This window comes from Pygocentrus nattereri, chromosome 22 (assembly GCF_015220715.1).
Source record: "Pygocentrus nattereri isolate fPygNat1 chromosome 22, fPygNat1.pri, whole genome shotgun sequence".
NCBI lineage: Eukaryota > Metazoa > Chordata > Actinopteri > Characiformes > Serrasalmidae > Pygocentrus > Pygocentrus nattereri.
In genome coordinates, this window is record NC_051232.1 from 20718431 (window position 1) to 20736615 (window position 18185).

At 40.6% G+C, this 18185-nt stretch overlaps 2 protein-coding genes across 2 annotated transcripts; one reads left to right on the plus strand and one right to left on the minus strand.

Annotated features, from left to right (window-relative positions):
• Window positions 1-282: 282 nt before the first annotated feature.
• LOC108440429 (N-acyl-aromatic-L-amino acid amidohydrolase (carboxylate-forming) B-like) lies at window positions 283-10992 on the minus strand. Its single transcript, XM_017719291.2, has 7 exons — window positions 10728-10992; window positions 7081-7313; window positions 6433-6628; window positions 4753-4846; window positions 2169-2276; window positions 1834-1946; window positions 283-705 (listed from the first exon to the last, which is right to left on the minus strand). The coding sequence occupies exons 1-7, from the start codon at window positions 10764-10766 to the stop codon at window positions 508-510; spliced, it is 981 nt and encodes a 326-aa protein (XP_017574780.1). The 5' UTR covers window positions 10767-10992; the 3' UTR covers window positions 283-507.
• A 1628-nt stretch (window positions 10993-12620) lies between these two features.
• Window positions 12621-16434, plus strand: dctn6 (dynactin subunit 6). The gene is made up of 7 exons (XM_017719292.2): window positions 12621-12756; window positions 12993-13057; window positions 13900-14005; window positions 14330-14418; window positions 14548-14595; window positions 14847-14989; window positions 16073-16434. Exons 1-7 carry the CDS (start codon window positions 12719-12721, stop codon window positions 16169-16171), a joined length of 588 nt encoding a protein of 195 aa, XP_017574781.1. The 5' UTR covers window positions 12621-12718; the 3' UTR covers window positions 16172-16434.
• The last annotated feature ends 1751 nt before the right edge of the window (window positions 16435-18185 follow it).

Here is an 18185-nt window from a genome sequence, read left to right on the forward strand (position 1 = left end):
AAAACAAAGATGTAGAAGCCAAAGATGTTTTCACCACTGGAAAAAATAGATACCATTTAGTAAGTACAACTGTTACCTCACAGTAAGATTCAGTCTCAATTATGACTTAGCATCTCATAATTTTGACTCGCAAATATTAATATTAAGTGAGAATTGTGAGAAACATTCTCATTCTCAAGTGTTGAGTTGTAACACATGTTTCCCCAAGTTATATTTGTGACTTTTCTAAAATAAAAGTTCCTTTGTGAATGACTAAATAATAAAAAATAATAAATCAGTGTTTTTGGCGGTTTAGCTGCATTCGCTCTCATTCATCGATAACTCTCTCTGTAGTTCCCTCTACTGTTCTAGGAATCATGTTTTGGTTCTAACAGTATGCAGGCAGGCTCTCCTTTAACTGGCTCTGATAGCACCCGTTTCTTCAGCTCAGTTAAAAGTGATCTTTTGCTTCCTGATTTTATGTTTTTCTTTCTTGCATCCACCTTTGTGGGTCATCAGTCTCTGTTTTCACATTCTGCTAGACCGGATGGCTGGAATCTCCACTTTTCTCCTTCTGGCCAAAGAGAGGGCCACGGCCTTCTCATAGTATGCAGATTCGTTTATGAAGAAAGGATAGAGTGGCTCTTTCCCTTTATACCTCAGAGTCTCTCCAGAGAAAGAGAGGAACATGGGGTCGCCTGGGTGAAGGAGACAGAAGTCCCTGTCCTGGGAGAGAGACAGAGACAGAGAAAGGTGATTCAGTGTGATTCATTACTGGCTGATCTGTCTATCCATAAAGATTCATTTCCATATGCCAGGAAATTCCAACGGTTCCCAATTTACATTTGTAGTCAGTCAGCCAAGACGTCATAAAAGCCCTAGGAGTGAGAATTTCAAGTTTAAAGGTGCTTAATTATTGAGTTTGTGTTTTTCAGCTACACCCACTGCTAACAGCTAGCAGTATAATCTCCAGTATAATCTCCATGGATTAACAATGGCAGCAGAATGGGTCATTCTGAAAAGCTCAATGACTTTAAATGTGGCACTGTCACTGGATGTCACCATTGCCACACGTCAATTCATAAAATTTCTGCCCTGCTAGATCTGCCCCTGCCAACTGTAAGTGCTGTTGTTGTGAAACTGAAGCATCTAGAAGCAACAACAGCTCAGCCACAAAGCAGTAGAGTGGGGCTACCGAGTGCTGAATTATGTAGCACGTTTTGCATCTCTCACTACAGAGTTCCAAACTGCCTGTGGAAGCAACATCAGCACATGAACTGTGTGTCAGGAACTAAAATGGGCTTCCATGGCTGAGCAGCTGTACACAGAAGATCACTATGCGCAATGCCGTGTGTCAGCCAGAGTGGTGTAAAGCCGGCAGCCACTGAACTCTAGAAGAATGGAATGCGCAACAAGCCCATGTAGGTGTGAAGGTAAGGTGTCTACATACTTTTGGCCATATAGTGTATCATTCTTAAAGGCAGCATAACAAAAACAGTTTAATGCTGACAGAAAAAGAGAGGTTGGAAAATGGTCATTAAATTTAATTAAATTAAATATGTCACACAAATTTTATAAGTGGTCCTCGAGTATAAAATACAATACAGGAAAAATGTAGTAAAGCATATGAACTTGACTTTGTTTTAAGTACAACATACCCAAAAACACTTGCATTTAGCTTTAGATAAATGCAGTAACTACAGTTTTCCAAATCTGAACGTGACACAATCATCAGCCATTCATTCACGCTGAAAGTATTAATGTTAGGAATCGGCAGCATATTAAACTTGTAATAATCATAAAGTATAAAAATATTTCTAATTTACGTCATTATATGTTTAGAAATGGCCAAACCTGTAGGTCGGGATGCACAGCTGCGATGATGGTGTGTGTGTGAGGATCTCGAGGATAATCGATATTCTTCACCAATGTGTAAACATCCACAGAACCACCCTCAAACTGAGCCCCTGAAGAGGAAAGAGGGAAAAACCAGGGTGTATATGATAAAGCCCTCTGCTTTTAACAAAGAAAAATGAGCAAATCCACTAAAGTGTAAACACTCGATTTTGTTTAATATACTGTGTCGTAGAATACCTAAATCTACCCTGTATAATTGGTGCTCTGAAATGAGCTTATGCTTTTTGCCTCATTATAAATACATCAAAGAATGCGGGTAGTCTTCCCAGTACCTGAGTTAAAGAGCCGAACCCAGTCCAACAATAGCTGAACTGCCTCCTGCATGGCCATAAAGATGTTGGCTCTGATTAGACCGTGAGGCTGAGGGCCAATCTCCATCGCTGCAGGGCGAAACACACGTCATTCAGATAAAAACGAACGAAAAATGAAAACAGCAGGGGAGGAGTTCAGGTGGAGTTCATGAAAGATGTATGCATATAGAGATTAGAACGTAGAACTGATATGAAAACAGAAATAAATGTAAGGACTTACATTTACACCGGGGTTTTTCCCTTTGAAATTCCAAAGCATGATCACTTTTAACTTATTTTCTAAGTGCATGGAGGCTTGATGAAATAATTATCTGTGATAATCAGATGGGCACTACAGATGCAGCAGACAGAGATCAGGCTGAAAACTTTTGGATTTTTCTTTTAAGACTGGAATTCAACAATTCGCAACAGGATACAAAGCACATTTGTTGAGATTTACATTTGAAGAATAACAGCTACTTCGACTTTGTTTTTGCACATGGGGCAAAAAATAAACGCGCTGCAGCTTTTAAAATTAATCTCCAATGCAAGTAAAATGCCAGTGAAATGGAGTATAGCCCATAAATTAAGAAATCTGCATAACTCCTCAGAGTGCTTGAGTCAGCCTGGTACTTCAGTATGAATCACTCTTGATGGCACACGTCGCTGTGCTCGACAGAGAGAGGCAGTATGTGGAAAAGCATTGATTCAGCCAAAACAGCAGGCTTAAGTAATAATAAGTAATGGCTAGCGGTGGCCTTTTTGGCCTTTTGGCCTTTTGTTGGCTTTCAATGTAAATAAAACCCTATACATCTGGAATGTTTAATTTTATCTCCATAGATAAATACATTTTTCACTGAAGCAAAACCTGATCCACCAAAGATCCACAATTTTTCACTTGTTCAGTGCCTTTCCTTCATTTTATCATCTGCTGTTTTTAGGAGCTAGTTGATAATACTAACAATAAAAACAACAACAACAACAATAATAGTGACAATAAGAGTGACTGTGTAGCTTTTTCTACGTGTATGGAATTTTAGGCAGTTATTAGGTGGGTGCTAGGCTGCCAGGGTGGGTGCTAGGCTGCCAGGGTGGGTGCTAGGCTGCCAGGGTGGTTGCTATGGCATTTTCACAAGGTTGAGCTAAGGTATCCAAGGTGGTTGCTAAGGTGTTAATAGTAGCGCTGTAGTGTTTCAGGTGGTGTTTTTCCGCCTTGTGACTTCTTAGGTGTTGCTAAGCAGTTCATATGTTGTTCCATATGGTTACTGTGTTATTGCTGTAGTAATGTATGTGATGTGGGTAGCTATGGTGTTCCAGGATGGCCCTATGGTATGATGATATCCCAGGTGGTTGTTAGGGTGTTTCATGTGTACAAACCTTTGCACCAGCATTATTTGAGCATTTTAACATTGATTCCTATAGGATAAACTTGCGTAAAATCTTGCATGTAAAAGCATTACAGACTTCACGTAAGATAGAAAATAGTAATAAAATAAAATATAATTAAATAAAATAATAAAACTGATTAAAAAGACACAAGGAATTGGTGTGTATTGTAATTTTAAAGAAAGTTAAATATAAAAAGATCTGTTTAGAAGCATAATAACAGAAAGGGCTATATTTAAATCAGTGCGTTGTAGAAAAGGAGCGAGTAATGTTACAGTTTTGAGATAACAGAATCATCTGAAGAAAACTGTCATTTAATGCTTTGAACTGCTGAACACATGGAGCCACACAGCTGAATAAATCTGTTACAGAGAGACATAATGAGATTTCTTGCCTCGCTAGAGCTGCTCAGCCGAAATCATCCAAAATACTTCATATGTATGAAGACTGTTCAAACACTCTGGAGCCATTCACACGTGCCATTTAAAGAACAGAGTAGACTTCTTTACCTAATCTCTATCTGCTGCTTCTTTAATGCACTATACACATTTAAAGAAGAACCGAAAACCTGGTTACTCAAAATACACGTCACAGAAGTTAAAGGGCAGCTGCCTAAACAACTGGACAGCAAAGGAATCTGAAATCAGTGTTTTGTTGCAGATAAATATATAAAACGGTTCTATTGGTCTAATGATGTTAGTACTCTTACAGGTTTCATTTAGTGTTCTCACACTGCTTCGAGTGCAGTTTGTTTACTTGTTATTATTTTATTTCATGGCCTGTTTTATTGACATTATCTACCTCCACTCACTAGCCACTTTGTGCTTCCAGTCACTGGCCACTTTATTAGAAACACAGATGCTGTGCTTCTATTAACTGGCCACTTTATTAGAAACATCCACCTTGTACCTCCAGCTTACCTCACTACTAGGTTGAGAGTGGGCCACCACTCAAAAATATTCAGCCAAGAGCAGCTCTGTGGACAGAAACTGACCACCGACTGATTTGGTAAAGTTCTAGACGATGGCTAACACAAGCTGTGCATCAGCAGATGAGCTACAGTCTCCATCTGTACACCAGCAAGGTGGAGCTACAAGAGAGGGGTTTCTGATGAAGTGGCCGGGGGTGTCCACTGCAGTAGAAACAGCTGCACTGATCTCAGATAATGATGATGACTCACCAAAGCCGTGTTTTCCCACTGAGTCCAATGAGTAGGCTTCACTCCGTGGGATGTCATAGTGGATGTATCTTACTGGGATGGTGGCCATCTCCCTCTGAAAACACACACATACAGTCACCAAATCGACAATTACACACAATTGGTCATTAAAAAGGCTCCTTGTGTCAAGCACCCGAACCAGAGTATTTCATGAAGTAGGGTAGAATATGGAAGTTCAGACAAAATTCAGGAAGCTACTGTTGATATGCTCTTGTCTGTGTTTATAGATCAGTCAGTGTGTCATACGATGTCGGAGGGTAGAAAAGAGGTAGAAAAATAGCTGTTATTAATTATCTTACTTTTACTTCTGCTTATTTCTAATAATGAATTTGAAAAGATAAAAAAAATAAGACGTTTTAGTTCTTAATGACTTTTACAGGGTCATTTAGAATAAGCTCAGCTTTCGCTGGTTGTCTACCCTTCAAGAAAAAACAGCACAGGCGAGCATAGCTGGTCCCCAGCCAAACTAGCATATGTTGTGTTTTGGTTAATGATATGCTGGTCCACCATCATGACCATGCTGGGTGACGGGCTAAACCAGCACCAAACCAGCATAGATCAGCATGGAGTTTGCGCTGGTCTGCACTGTTTTCTTCAGCAGGGTAAACTAATCTCAGGGCTACACACTAATCCCACAAATCTTAGCTAAACAATAATCTCAGTAATCTTTGCTAAAATACTAAAAAAAAAAGAAAGCTCTTGTAGTATTTCCTCTGCTTTTGTCATTTTAGAACAATGAGCATGGCAGCTCTTTATTATATCTGTTTTTTGTGCTCTGCTGGAAGTGTTGATTAGCTGATTTAGCTAATCTAAACTAGTGCTGCTTTTAAGTTGTGTCAGAAATATAGTATTTACCAGATGATCGCACATGAATGCAACAACGAGAGCAGATAACAAGCTATTTAACTCACCTACGTCCTGCACAACTCCATTAGTGCTGCAATAAACAGTGATTAGAAATGGTGCAAAAAACAAATACAATATTTTTCGCAGACTGTTGTGGAAACGAGGATGAAGCTCCTTTAGTGGTGCTGCAGTTACATTCTGGCACCAGCGCACTAGTAAGGTAACTGAAAAGGAATAATTAAATAATTAAGAGAATAAATTAAATAAGAAGCTGGCGAATATGAAATCAACTTCAACCTCGTCAAAAGAGTAACAATATAACAACCAACTTTCCATCATACCACTATAATCTATAGCCACTCAAAATTGGGTAAATTTAGGATGGTTTAATATCTGCGGTATCACTTCATCAACAGCTCTGGCGCTGTCTTGGTTAATTGATACCGGAAAAATCAAGAATCCGAATTGACTGAGTCGTGCATCACTGCAGCTGCGGTTATTTAGCTGGCCAACCAGTCTAAAACGAACGGTAAAGCCACGGAAGTAAAGAAGATAGTACAGTCACTAAACGTGCTGCGTTTCATACGTTCTCTTTTGATGTTTTTATTTATAGCATTTCCTCTGTATAGAATTGCAGTGCTATGAAGCTCCGCCCCTTCAGAAATCAGTTGTGCTTGCTGCACTGACAGCATGGACAAGGCAATGCCTTCAGTTTCTGCCTTAGTAAATTTGATGGCCTTGGTGACTATCGCTTTAAATCTGGTAACCATCTGTCCTAGGATGCTGTGCTCTTGCCTGCAGGTATTTACAGATGTGTAGGCATATCCAGTCACTGTCTGAGTACGTGATGAGGCACAGGCCCATGTTGGCAGTGGTGTTGTGCAGATCACAGATAAGATCCATGGCTTCAGCCGAACCTTTAGGACCAAGCAGAGAGTTTAGCTCCTGAGAACGAACCAGTTCATACGAAGTCTGCTCAGAGGCGGAGAGACTGAGAGGGGGTTTTGAGGGGAAAAAAGAAAGAGAGAGCGAGTTAGGTAGAGAAAGAGAGGTAAAGATGGGGGAGGGAGAGAGAGAGAGAGAGAGAGGAAAGAAAAAGAAGGAGAAATGTGAGAACAGAGACAGGAAGAGAGAGAAAAACAAAAAACAAAGCGGGGGAGAGGGAGGAGAGACAGAAACGGATAGAGAGGGAGAGGGAGAGAAAGAAAAAGAAAGCAAGATTTTTATTATGTATCAGAAGTTTGTTTATTGTTCATGGTTGATTGTATAAGCTGCATTTTAATGATTTTGAGAAACAATCAATTTAAAGGTCAGAATGTTTAGGAGGTAATATAATCATTGCACATTTAATTAGCTCAGTGTTAATTACTCTTCACCTTACAGTAATGTGTGTGTGTGTGTGTGTGTGTGTGTGTGTGTGTGTGTGTGTGTGTGTGTCTCCACCTTAGCATGGCGTGTGTGAAGCAGCGGTTCAGGTCTGTCTCTGTGTATCTCACACACCGCTGGACAGCACGTGGGTTCGACATCACTGTCACCACAGCAACTGGCTCCATCACCTGGCTCTTCTTCCTTCTCTTCAGCCTCTCATGCACCAGGTAGACACCTGAGAGCTCATTGCCATGGGTACCACCACACACTGCCACTCGCGACAATGCTGGCAACATTACTGTGTCCTCCTATGTCACATGACCACAAGAAGGCGTCATATATATACATATATATGCAACACCTATTCATCACACCTGTGCATTACACATCACTTCTGTATATCACCTCTGTACATCACATCTTTAAGTTACGAGCGACATCATATACATTGTATCATCACATAACACGTATTAAAAAAGTTGAGATGGGGCAATAAAAAAGTCTGGTAAGTTGTGTAACGCTAAAAAGACATCTGGTGGAACATCTCGCAACTAATTAGGTTAATTGGCAACTGGTCAGTAACATGATTGGATATAAAAAGAGCATCCCAGAGAGGGGTTCATCACTCTGAAAAACACTGGTAATATTGTACAATTATGTTTCTCAGTGTAAAATAGCAATATAAAAAATGGAGCTTGGAGATTTCATCATCTATACTACATAAAATTATTAAAATATTTAGGGAGTTCAGGGAAATTTCTGTATGCAAGGGACAAGACTGAAAACTAGTACTGGCTGGCCATGATTTTTGGTCCCTCATGCAGCACTGAATTAAAAACAGACATGATTCTGTAGTGGAAATCCCTGCATGGACTCAGGAACGCCTCCAAAAACCACTGTCTATGAACACGGTTCATTGCTGAATCAACAAATGCAAATTAAAGCTCTAACATGTAAAGATGAAACCATATATGAACAGGATTCAGAAACACTTCTCTGGGCCTGAGCTAATTTAAAACGGACTGAAGTGAAGTGGAAATGTCTCCCGTGGTCCATCAAATCAAAATTTGAATGCCTTGTCCTGCACAGTTCAAAAGGCAACATCCGTGATGGTATTGTTACATGTTCGGGCAGGATAAGGGCTGTCTTGCTGGTGTCTCTCTCTCTCGCGCTCTCTCGCTCTCTCTCGCTCTCTCTCTCTCTCTGTGTGCTCCTGTTATTTGTTACTATAAGATACTCCTTTAGCTCAGGTAGTTTTGTGTGTATCTGCACTAGTTTTGTCACGCCAGATGGAGATTTGTCTAGACCATGTCAGCTTGTGTTTTCATGCCTCAAGTTGTTAATCACGATTGCTCTGTTGCCTTGCCATTTTACATCTGTCGATGCTCTTTCTCTCTCATACGCTGCTGTGCTGTCTTGGGGTTCTGGACAGGTTAGATAGGCACACTCATACATTTTTACACCACATAGCAGCCCAATGTATAGACACATTAGGTAAGGGGCGGGTTTTAATCCTTGTATTTATGTTTTGGTATTGGTAAGATCAGTGTTGATGTTTATTTTGTTTTGCTGGTAACTGGAGGTGCATTAGTGCACATGGCATGGGTGACTGGCACATTTGTGATGGCACCATTAATGCTGATGAAATGGCAGGAAATGGCTCCTCATTTAGCAAGACAATACCAAACCACATTCTGCATGTGGTACAACAGTAGGGGTTTACAGTAAAGGAGTCTGGGTGCTAAACTGGCCTGCCTGCAGTCCAGACCTGACACCCACTAAAAACATGTGGTGCATTTTAAAGAGAAAAATATGACAAAGGAGACCCCTAACTGTTGAGCACCTGAAATCCTACATCCTACAGAAAACATTTTATTTTCAAAACTGTTTGGTCTCCTAAGTTCCCAAACTCTTACAGAGGTGATGTAACATGCCCCTGTCCCAACTTTTTTGAAACCTATTGCTGGCACAACCCCATTTCCAATATGTGTACAACCCCATTTCCAAAAAAGTTGGGATAAACGCATTGTGCTGAATGTAAATAAAAATAGGATGGAATGATGTGCAAATCAGGTAAACATATTTATAAAGAAAAAAACTACAAAGACAACATATGGGTTTTTTGTTTTTTTTTAATTTTTAAATTGGGAACATCAGCAGTTCAGCCATGAAGTGGTAGGCCACGAAAAATGATGAAGCAGGGTCAGCGGATGCTGACTACATAGGTTTAGGAGTGTATGTATGGGAATTTTTGACCATTCTTCCAGAAGCACATTGGTGAGGTCAGACACTGACGTTGGGCAGGAAGGCCTGGCTTGCAGTCTCTGCTCTAATTCATCCCATAGGAGTTCTATCAGGTTGAGGTAAGGACTCTGTGCAGGCCAGTCAAGTTCTTCCACACCAAACTTGCTCATCCATGTCTTTATGGACCTGCTTTGTGCACTGGGATGCAGTCATGTTGGAACAGAAAGGGGCCGTCCCCAAACTGTTCCTACAAAGTTGGGAGCATGAAATTGTAAAATCGCTTGGTATGCAGAAGTATTAAGAGTTCCTTTCACTGGAACTAAGGGGCCGAGCCCAGCTCCTGAGAAATAGCCCCACACCATAATCCCCCCTCCACCAATCTTTACACTTGGCACAATGCAGTCAGACAAGTACCGTTCTCCTGGCAACCACCAAACCCAGACTCATCCAACGGATTGCCAGACGGAGAAGCGTGATTGGTCACTCCAGAGAACACGTCTCCACTGCTCTAGATTCCGGTGGCAGCTCTTTACATCACTGCATTCGACGTTTGCATTGCGCTTGGTGATGTAAGGCTTGGATGCAGCTGCTCAGCCATGGAAACCCATTCCATGAAGCTCTGTACGCTGTTCTTGAGCTAATCTGAAGGCCACATGAAGTTTGACCTCTGCGCACTATGCGCCTCAGCATCTGCTGACCCCGCTCTGTCATTTTACATGACCTACCACTTCGTGGCTGAACTGCTGACGTTCCCATTTGCTTCCACTTTGTTATAACACCACTGACAGTTGACTGTGTAATATTTAGTAGTGAGGAAATTTCACAACTGGACTTGCACAGGTGGCATCCGATCACAATACCATGCTGGAATTCTCTGAGCTCGTGAGAGCGACCCATTCTTTCACTAATGTTTGTAGAAGCAGTCTGCAGGCCTAGGTGCTTGGTTTTATACACCTGTGGGCATGGAAGTGATTGGAACACCTGAATTCAATCATTTGGATGGGTGAGTTTTGGTAATATGTAATATATATATATATATATATATATAAAATGCCAGGTAAAACAGGAAATATTAGGAAATATTGATGCACATTGAGATGTGTGTGTGTGTATATATATATATATATATATATGTGTGTGTGTGTGTGTGTGTGTGTGTGTCTAATGAACTCTAATATACTGTATATTGAATATATGTTTTAATCACTAAAATATATAAATAACCTTAAAAACATCAGTGTTTCCAACAAATCAGTGCTGCTTTTAGAAATGTATTTTTTCATATTAGGTCTTTTATAATATAAATATAAATATTGGTTCAAAAAATACCAATGTTCATTCAGTACATATAAACTTTCATTCAATATATATCAACATTCATTCCATGTCAATATTCATTCTGTATATGTCAATGCTCATATACACACACAATAATAATACATTGTAAATCATGTTTCAATAAGTTGATGAAGTCTTACCTTATTCCTGAGATGGGGATGTCTTTCTCTGTTCATCATTCACTCTGGACCCTAGTCCACTGGGTCAGAATGGACTCCCTGAACTGTGACCTGTGCTCTAACTCTGGCAAAGATCCAGAAACAGCACTACATCACAGCTGGACTGACTCCGATCAGGGAAGTTCGCTAACTGTATGCTGGCTGTCCACTTTTCACTCACTGCTTTTTTTCCCCTTGCTCTTCCCTCCCTCTGCAGTTTGCCTCTCTCTCTCTGTCTCTCTCTCTCTCTGACCATTCTACAGTTTACCTGACTCAGCAATTACATATCTCACTCTCTTCCTCTCCCTCACTCCCTCGTGTTCCCTGTGAATGTACAGTGAGTTAGGGTGTGTGCTCTGCAGTGCCCCCCCCCCCTCCACCTCTTTTCCCCACTCTCTCTCTCTCTCTCTCTCTCTCTCGGTCGCCCTTGCTCGAGAGATAGAACCACATACAGAATCATGCAGCAAGTCCACTCATACATTAACCCTGCTGTACAGAGGGTATTGTCCAGCGTCTAGGCAGCATTGTTTAGACTAACTTCAGTACATACAGGTACATACAGTTGTATGCAAAAGTTTGCACACCCATTGTCCAATTGCATGTTGTGTTATTTTTCTTAGTGAACATATATGACAAACATAAAATATGACCTGTGCAAAAGGTATAGCACATGTCATCATTATATCTGAATAGAATTTCATCATTTTTTTTCCAAAATGTTAAAATCAGCAAATGTCATATTTAAGCTTCTTGCAGAGGGTGTGTCAATTTGCCTTTGCATTTGACTAGAGGAGCTCAAACTTTTGCATACAAGTGTGCGTTCCCCTCACTTGTGTGGGGTCTTAGGTGGTCTAGGACTCCTTAATTAATGTCTGAATTAATGTCTCCACATCAAAATGTCTGTGGTGATCATACCAAGATATGTATTACATTGTTATTGTCCATTAGGGAAAAACAGATCAACTAATACGAATTCAGAGAAGTCATTGTGCCCACTTCAGCAACTAGAGATGTGGCACTACTCTGCCTTTGTGGCGCTTTAGTGGTTCATTCAGTTGGTCCTTTGTAGCCTAGCAACTATGTTTGGGATACTTTTGAAAAACTTCATAATATGCCCCAGCATATTTGCGAATCTGAGAAGTTGCCCAATTTCACAAGAGGCTGGTGGAAAGAGTGAATTGGTCAGTTCCGTACTGGGCTAAAATGGCACCCATGGGAGATTTGCAAGGCGCAAACCACTGCTGACCAAAAAAAGAGTGACGACCCCTAAGACTTTTGGAGTAAGATGTGGACTGATGAGTCAAAGGTGGAGCGTATTGGAAGACCTGAATTTCGTTACATCTGGCATAAATCTAACATCCCATTCCACCGTAAGAACATCATACCAACAGTGGAACATGGTGGTGGTAGTGTGGTGGTCTGGGGCTGCTTTGCATCTGCACCATTTGATGCAACTGTGAATTCTGCTCTCTCTCTCTCTCTCTCTCTCTCTCTCTCTCTCTCTGAAAGTCCTGGGGTGTCTGCCCTGTCAGTGTGTGACACTGAGATGCTGTGGTAAGATCTTCAAGAGACTGTTCATGCTGAAAAACCCTCCGAATGAAAACGGTTATACAAAGAAGAATAGGACAAAGTTCCTCCACAGCGACTCGTCGCAACTTTGGCACACCTTTTACACGCAGTAGCTACTGCTAAGGGTGGCACAGCCAGTTATTAGGGTTAGGGGAGCGGTTACTGTTTCACACGGGCGATATGGGTTTTGAACAGATCTTTATTTTAAACAAATGGTGCGATCATTTAAAATCTGTACGTATTACATTTTTCCGTAGGTTGTGTTTGTAACGCTCTCCGTGTCCAGCAGAGGCCGCTAAACACCGCAATGAGCAGGTTCATGATTCCAGACATCCTCAATCGAGCAGGTTCGTGCTTGGCGATCAGCCCTTGTAAGCGCGAACTGAAACCTTCGTTCCACCAACATGGCGGACCCGAACGCAAAACAAGCCAACCAGAAAAGGTTTGATCCGTGTTTTTTCCTCGTGTTTCGTCAGTTCACACTATGACCCTGGCTTAAGAACCTTTCCCGACACCGTGGTTGCTTTATTTTTCTGAAATTGGGTGAGAAAATCCGGCACACCCGGCTAGCCTATCATGCTAACTCACCGACTGTGTCTGTGTTAAGATTTTTCTCAGGCTCGTTTCCTGAGTCACAGATAAATGAAGTTATTTTTAACCGTGTTGTGTTGTGTGCAGTGTTAAAATAGCCGCCGGCGCAGTGGTTTGCGTGGAGAGTGAAATAAGAGGAGATGTGACGATTGGTAAGCACCCCATCAACACCACAGTCTCAGTTATGGGCTCTGAGGGTGAAACGCGTCGTTCCTCCAGGTTGTAGTTGCGACTTCTGATCATTCACTTCGATTTTCGATGGCTTAATCTCTGTGTTAGAAGGTTGTGATTCTGCCGAGCTCTGATTTAGGATGCCCAAACATTTAGTCTCGCCTTGGGTGGGCCGAAGTGCAGGCAAAGTTGTGGTGGTCAAAACTACACAATAGTATACTAGCTTATGAAGGAGGAGCTCGGGGTTTAAGAATGTGTGACAGCTAAGACACATAAGAAATACCATTTTAATAAATATATTAAGTTTCCTGAATAGATTCTACATTATAATGCACAGTAACTGTAAGCTGAGTTTAACATATTGTGGGAAAATAAAGAGGATTTTCACTTTCACACTGTTATTGGACACAGTACCTGTACAGTCTGACACAGCAGCTAATCTATTTGTAATTGTAGAACTACAGAGTGCACCTATATGGTGAGTGGAGTTGGCAAATGGGCAAAGAGTGCAGATACAAGGCAGTGTTCTTAATAAAGTGACCGATTGGTGTGTAGTGTTAAAAGATGTTTCTTTCATTTGGTGAGGGATTGGAAGATCAAACCACATTTCATTTGTAACTTTGGCCAGTGGGCTACCCTTTAGGCAGCTTTGATTTGGTTATATCACATACAGATTCTTTGTTTAAAATCGAAATGCCAAGTATTATGTCCTTGTGCAGAGCAGTGATCTTCTAAAGCATTGTGACTGATCAGTAAACAATACAAAATAGATAAGATGCATCCAGACTGGGTACACTGTTTACAGTTTTTCAATTAATTGCAGGGCCGAGGACAGTGGTTCACCCCAAAGCTCGCATTATTGCAGAGGCTGGTCCCATCATCATAGGAGAAGGCAACCTGATAGAGGAGCAGGCTCTCATCATTAACAGGTAAACCCCTTACTGCACAGGAGAGCAGCAGTTTGGAGATTTCCCTGCTTTTAAACACCTAGTCAGCCTAATATTGAACTTTACCCCTGTGTAGGGGTTTCTAACTCTATTAGAGATGGTGTGCGGGTTGGGCCTCTGGGCTGTAGACTGTAGAGATTAACGGTGCAGCAAAGGATGGGCTGTAATAATTAATTGTGCATATGGCTAGTGTCTCCTACATAGTATGAGAAGGAGGAGGCCCTGTGTTGATCCTAGTTTGATCCCAGTTTGGTAGGGTGTTGAAGCTGGAAATCACCTTACTTATTCTCATGTGTTTTTGTACAGCTATCCGGAAAACATCATGCCTGACACAGAGGGAGTTGAACCCAAGACAATGACGATAGGCATCAACAATGTCTTTGAAGTTGGCTGTGGTATGTTGACACCATCTAGCAGTGTTAATTTATCATTATTAATGAAGTTGTAAACTAAATTATATAGTCCCTGTAGTAAATAGATGTCAGAATGTTTTACTGTTTCTGACTTCCGTCTGATGTTTACAGTTTCCCAGGCACTGAAAATCGGCGACAACAATGTAATTGAATCTAAAGGTAATGAATCTTTTCGCATCTGCATTTGCATCTGAGATGTATCAGTAATATAGTTAGATTGTCAATAATATTGGCCATTATATATAAAAAATGTTATATTTTTGTATGCATGCATGTGTATTGAAGTTAAATACGTTTTTTATTTTGTTGAGTTGCTTTTTTTTGGACATGCAAGGTTTTCTGACAACAAGAATATGCTTCAGTTCAGCATGCAGGTAAATGATCACATGCTATTCTTCTGCCTCTTCTAGCTGATGTGGGGAGGAATGTGATTCTGACGAGTGGGTGTATTATCGGGGCGTGCTGTCAGGTGAACACTTGTGAGGTGATTCCAGAGAACACGGTTATCTACGGCTCCGGCTGCATGCGGCGTGTTCAGACAGAGAGACCACAGGTGACCTGAGAAGACGCAAGCAGAACACATTTCTTAAAGTGATAGTGAAAAGTAGTATCTACACAGTTAATCCTTTATGAGCAAAAGTACATTACACAGCTGACAAACAGCCGCAGCTATGTAGAAGACTGGATTTTATCCATACTTCAGTCCATGTTTATGAATTTGTTTCATAAATTGTCTTTGTTTATTGTTTATTGTTATTAACTCTACTCAGTGTGACATGAGAATGTGATGATATAGGCTTTTTTTCAGTAAGGTGGGAAAAATTGGGTACTTTTTTCAGGATTGCATGTATAACAGAGGGACACAAAGATGGTTAAAGTGTATAATATACATTGTTGCATACACTGCACCGAGTAGAACAAGCTTTGATTTGTGCGATATTAAAGGAAGGGTTCAGCAAAAAATCAAATGTACAGGTTTTCCACTTAGTGCAGATGTAGTCGATCAGCTAAGACATGTTTGGAGTCCAAATTTTGCCTCTGTAGTTTGGCACTGCAGCTACAAGGCTGATGTTGCTAACACTAGAAGTCACTAGTCTTTTCCATAAGTACAGCCACAAAACTTTTCTTTAACAGCATCCGGGTCTTAAAAATAGGAACGACAGAAATCACAAGCCTAATGTAATGTGAGGTTCTTATGCTTGTGTGACTTGCATGCACTTGAAGGCGAGTCGGATTCTTCAATATTTGCCCGCACAGTTCAGCCACACAGTGTAGTTCTGTTTACTTTCATGCCTCTTAGCAAGTCATACTGTTTCCTAAACCACATGACCAAGTTTGGAGCAAGTTGAGAGAAGAAAAGGTTGGGGTGAGACTTCTAGGGCTTGTTATCAACATTAGCCCCATAGCTCCATAAGGAGGTGAAAATGGGGCCCTGAATTGTGTTGTGGCTGATGTGGGATAAATGGAAAATTGAGTAAATTAGATTTTTTGCTAAATCAGTGCTTTAAAGCATGTCCATTAGAACATGAAGTATCGCTTCAGATCTCATGTATGGCATACAAATCATTCTTGCTTGGGTTTTTAACAAATTATCTTGCTTACTTGTCTTTTATTGTTATTTTCCGTCCTCAAACAGCCTCAGACGCTGCAGCTGGACTTCCTGATGAAGATTTTACCCAACTACCACCATCTGAAGAAAACGGTGAAGGGGAACTCCACTCCCGCGAGAAGCTGAATAGTACAGTTTACACTAGAGTGCTGCACTCATTATGACACAAACAGATGGTCCATGCTTGAACCTAGCAGTTATTCCTTATTTCATTGCTCAGTAGTCACTGTAACAGAGTCCGTGCTTGGATGTAACATTTGCTTTATTTGTATTATTTCATTGCTTAATTGTCACTGCAGTTAAAGATCTGTCTATTACCTTCTGCCATGTATTTTTCTTTGTATTTATTGTTGCCTGATATTAAAGGCTTTCTCATCCAGTTCTCCTGATCTGTGTTTTGTAGGAATTGCTGTTCTGTGTTAGGTCCACCAGGTGGCACCACAGTGACACTCTGCAGGGTGATCATGGAGAAAGGTGGCTAAAGTTCAGCCTGTTGTGCTGGTGAACTGTGAGTTTGAAGCTATGGAGGTTTCAGAGACTTAAAAGGGTAGTTGATAGCAGTGGAATTAAAGGAGTCCATTATCATTATTCAATGAGGCCATGTTTGCTCAGTCTGTTGTTTTAAGAGATGGTTCATTACGTTGTTGGTGAAAATATTTGGGATCATATAAACCATAACCATAAGGGGTTTTTCAGCCTATGCAACTCACAGCCCACACGGACAGTCACAAAAGCTTCCGTGGTCCATAGGATTAACCAATCAGATTGTTTTTCTGACACAGCTGATGAGATACCAACACCAAGTGCTGGATTTCTGGCGAAAAAGAGAAAAGCTGCAAATAATTTGACCAGTTCAGATATATTGCCTATTATATTGTTTCCTTTTGAACGAGTTTCATATGATTCAAAAGTGGAATGAACTTTCTTTTGCATGAACTTTCTCTGACAATTTAAATATAGCTTGCTAGCATTTTGCCAGAACAGTCAGTGAGCTTGGTGTAAATATGACATTTTATTTTTGTAAATCGTCTATGTTTAAAGTTACATTTGGTTAAATATCTATACTGTGATGAATCTTTGTAGTTACAACTGCCACCTAGCAGTGCCATCAGTGCCCACTGAGTGGCCACACCCCCAGATAGAAAACCACTGATATAAGCAATTGCTTTGTCCCTTTTGTCCTGGGGCTTTTGGGGTCGCTGTTGCAGGCAGGGGGCAATATAATGATATAACCGTTACCGTGATAAATATGTCACGCTTTAATAAGTATATGATACTTATTTTATACAAGACTTCTAACCCAAATTTAGGTCCTTTTAATTATACAGTTGTATGCAAAAGTTTGAGTCAAAAGAAGGGAACACATTGACATGAAATGTGCAAAATTTTATGTACAAAAGTTAAGGCACATTTTATATTTTGTGTTTTATTTCTTTCCTAGTGCATTTAACAGAGTCAGTAATATATATTGTGCACTAAATGAACAGAAAAATGCTGTATTTAAGCATATTCACAGGACTGCACATGACTGTAGAGTACAATAGTAAACTGTGTGTGTTCACAGTATATGGATGGATGCACACATATTGGGGTGGGGGTCCCTCAGAAAGCATAGTGTATTCACCTCTACAGACAGAGCTTAACTCCCAAATACGTCACAGTACTGAGGAACAATGTGTTATTTTGTTTTTTTTATTTTTTTTTGTTATAAATGATTGCAAATGATAAATATAATTTGTGATTTGTAGCCTTTTTAAACTACTGTTTTGCTGGTGCATTTAGTTTATTCGAACTTGTTTTCATATCTGAGAAAAACGAAAAGTTCTGTGATGCATATCGTGTATCGTGAAACTGACTTGTGATGTTATGTTTTAGCTGTGTTGCCCATCCTTACAGTACTGTGTGTTGTATTTAAGAAAGGTCAGTTATTCTGTGGCGTATGCTATAAAGGCATTGTGACAGATGACCTTTGGATCGTGGCCTCTCTCCTGCTGCAGAGCTGATGTGTGACCTACAGGCTACTGCGGCCCCCACCAACTCTCAGTGGCAATTACTAACCTCAGCTTGGCTCTATTGAAAACTAGAACCACTCAGTGATGATGGACTGAAGATTAAGACCTACATGTAAGCAGTAGCAGCA

Coding starts and splice junctions, on each gene's coding strand:
- dctn6 (XM_017719292.2), top strand. CDS start 12,719: ATGGCGGACCCGAACGCAAAACAAGCCAACCAGAAAAG. Junction 13,058..13,899: donor AAGAGGAGATGTGACGATTG/GTAAGCACCCCA, acceptor AATTAATTGCAG/GGCCGAGGACAGTGGTTCAC. Junction 14,596..14,846: donor CAATGTAATTGAATCTAAAG/GTAATGAATCTT, acceptor TGCCTCTTCTAG/CTGATGTGGGGAGGAATGTG.
- LOC108440429 (XM_017719291.2), bottom strand. CDS start 10,766: ATGATGAACAGAGAAAGACATCCCCATCTCAGGAATAAG. Junction 6,629..7,080: donor TTCACACACGCCATGCTAAG/GTGGAGACACAC, acceptor ACCCCCTCTCAG/TCTCTCCGCCTCTGAGCAGA. Junction 2,277..4,752: donor AGTGGGAAAACACGGCTTTG/GTGAGTCATCAT, acceptor TTCGCCCTGCAG/CGATGGAGATTGGCCCTCAG.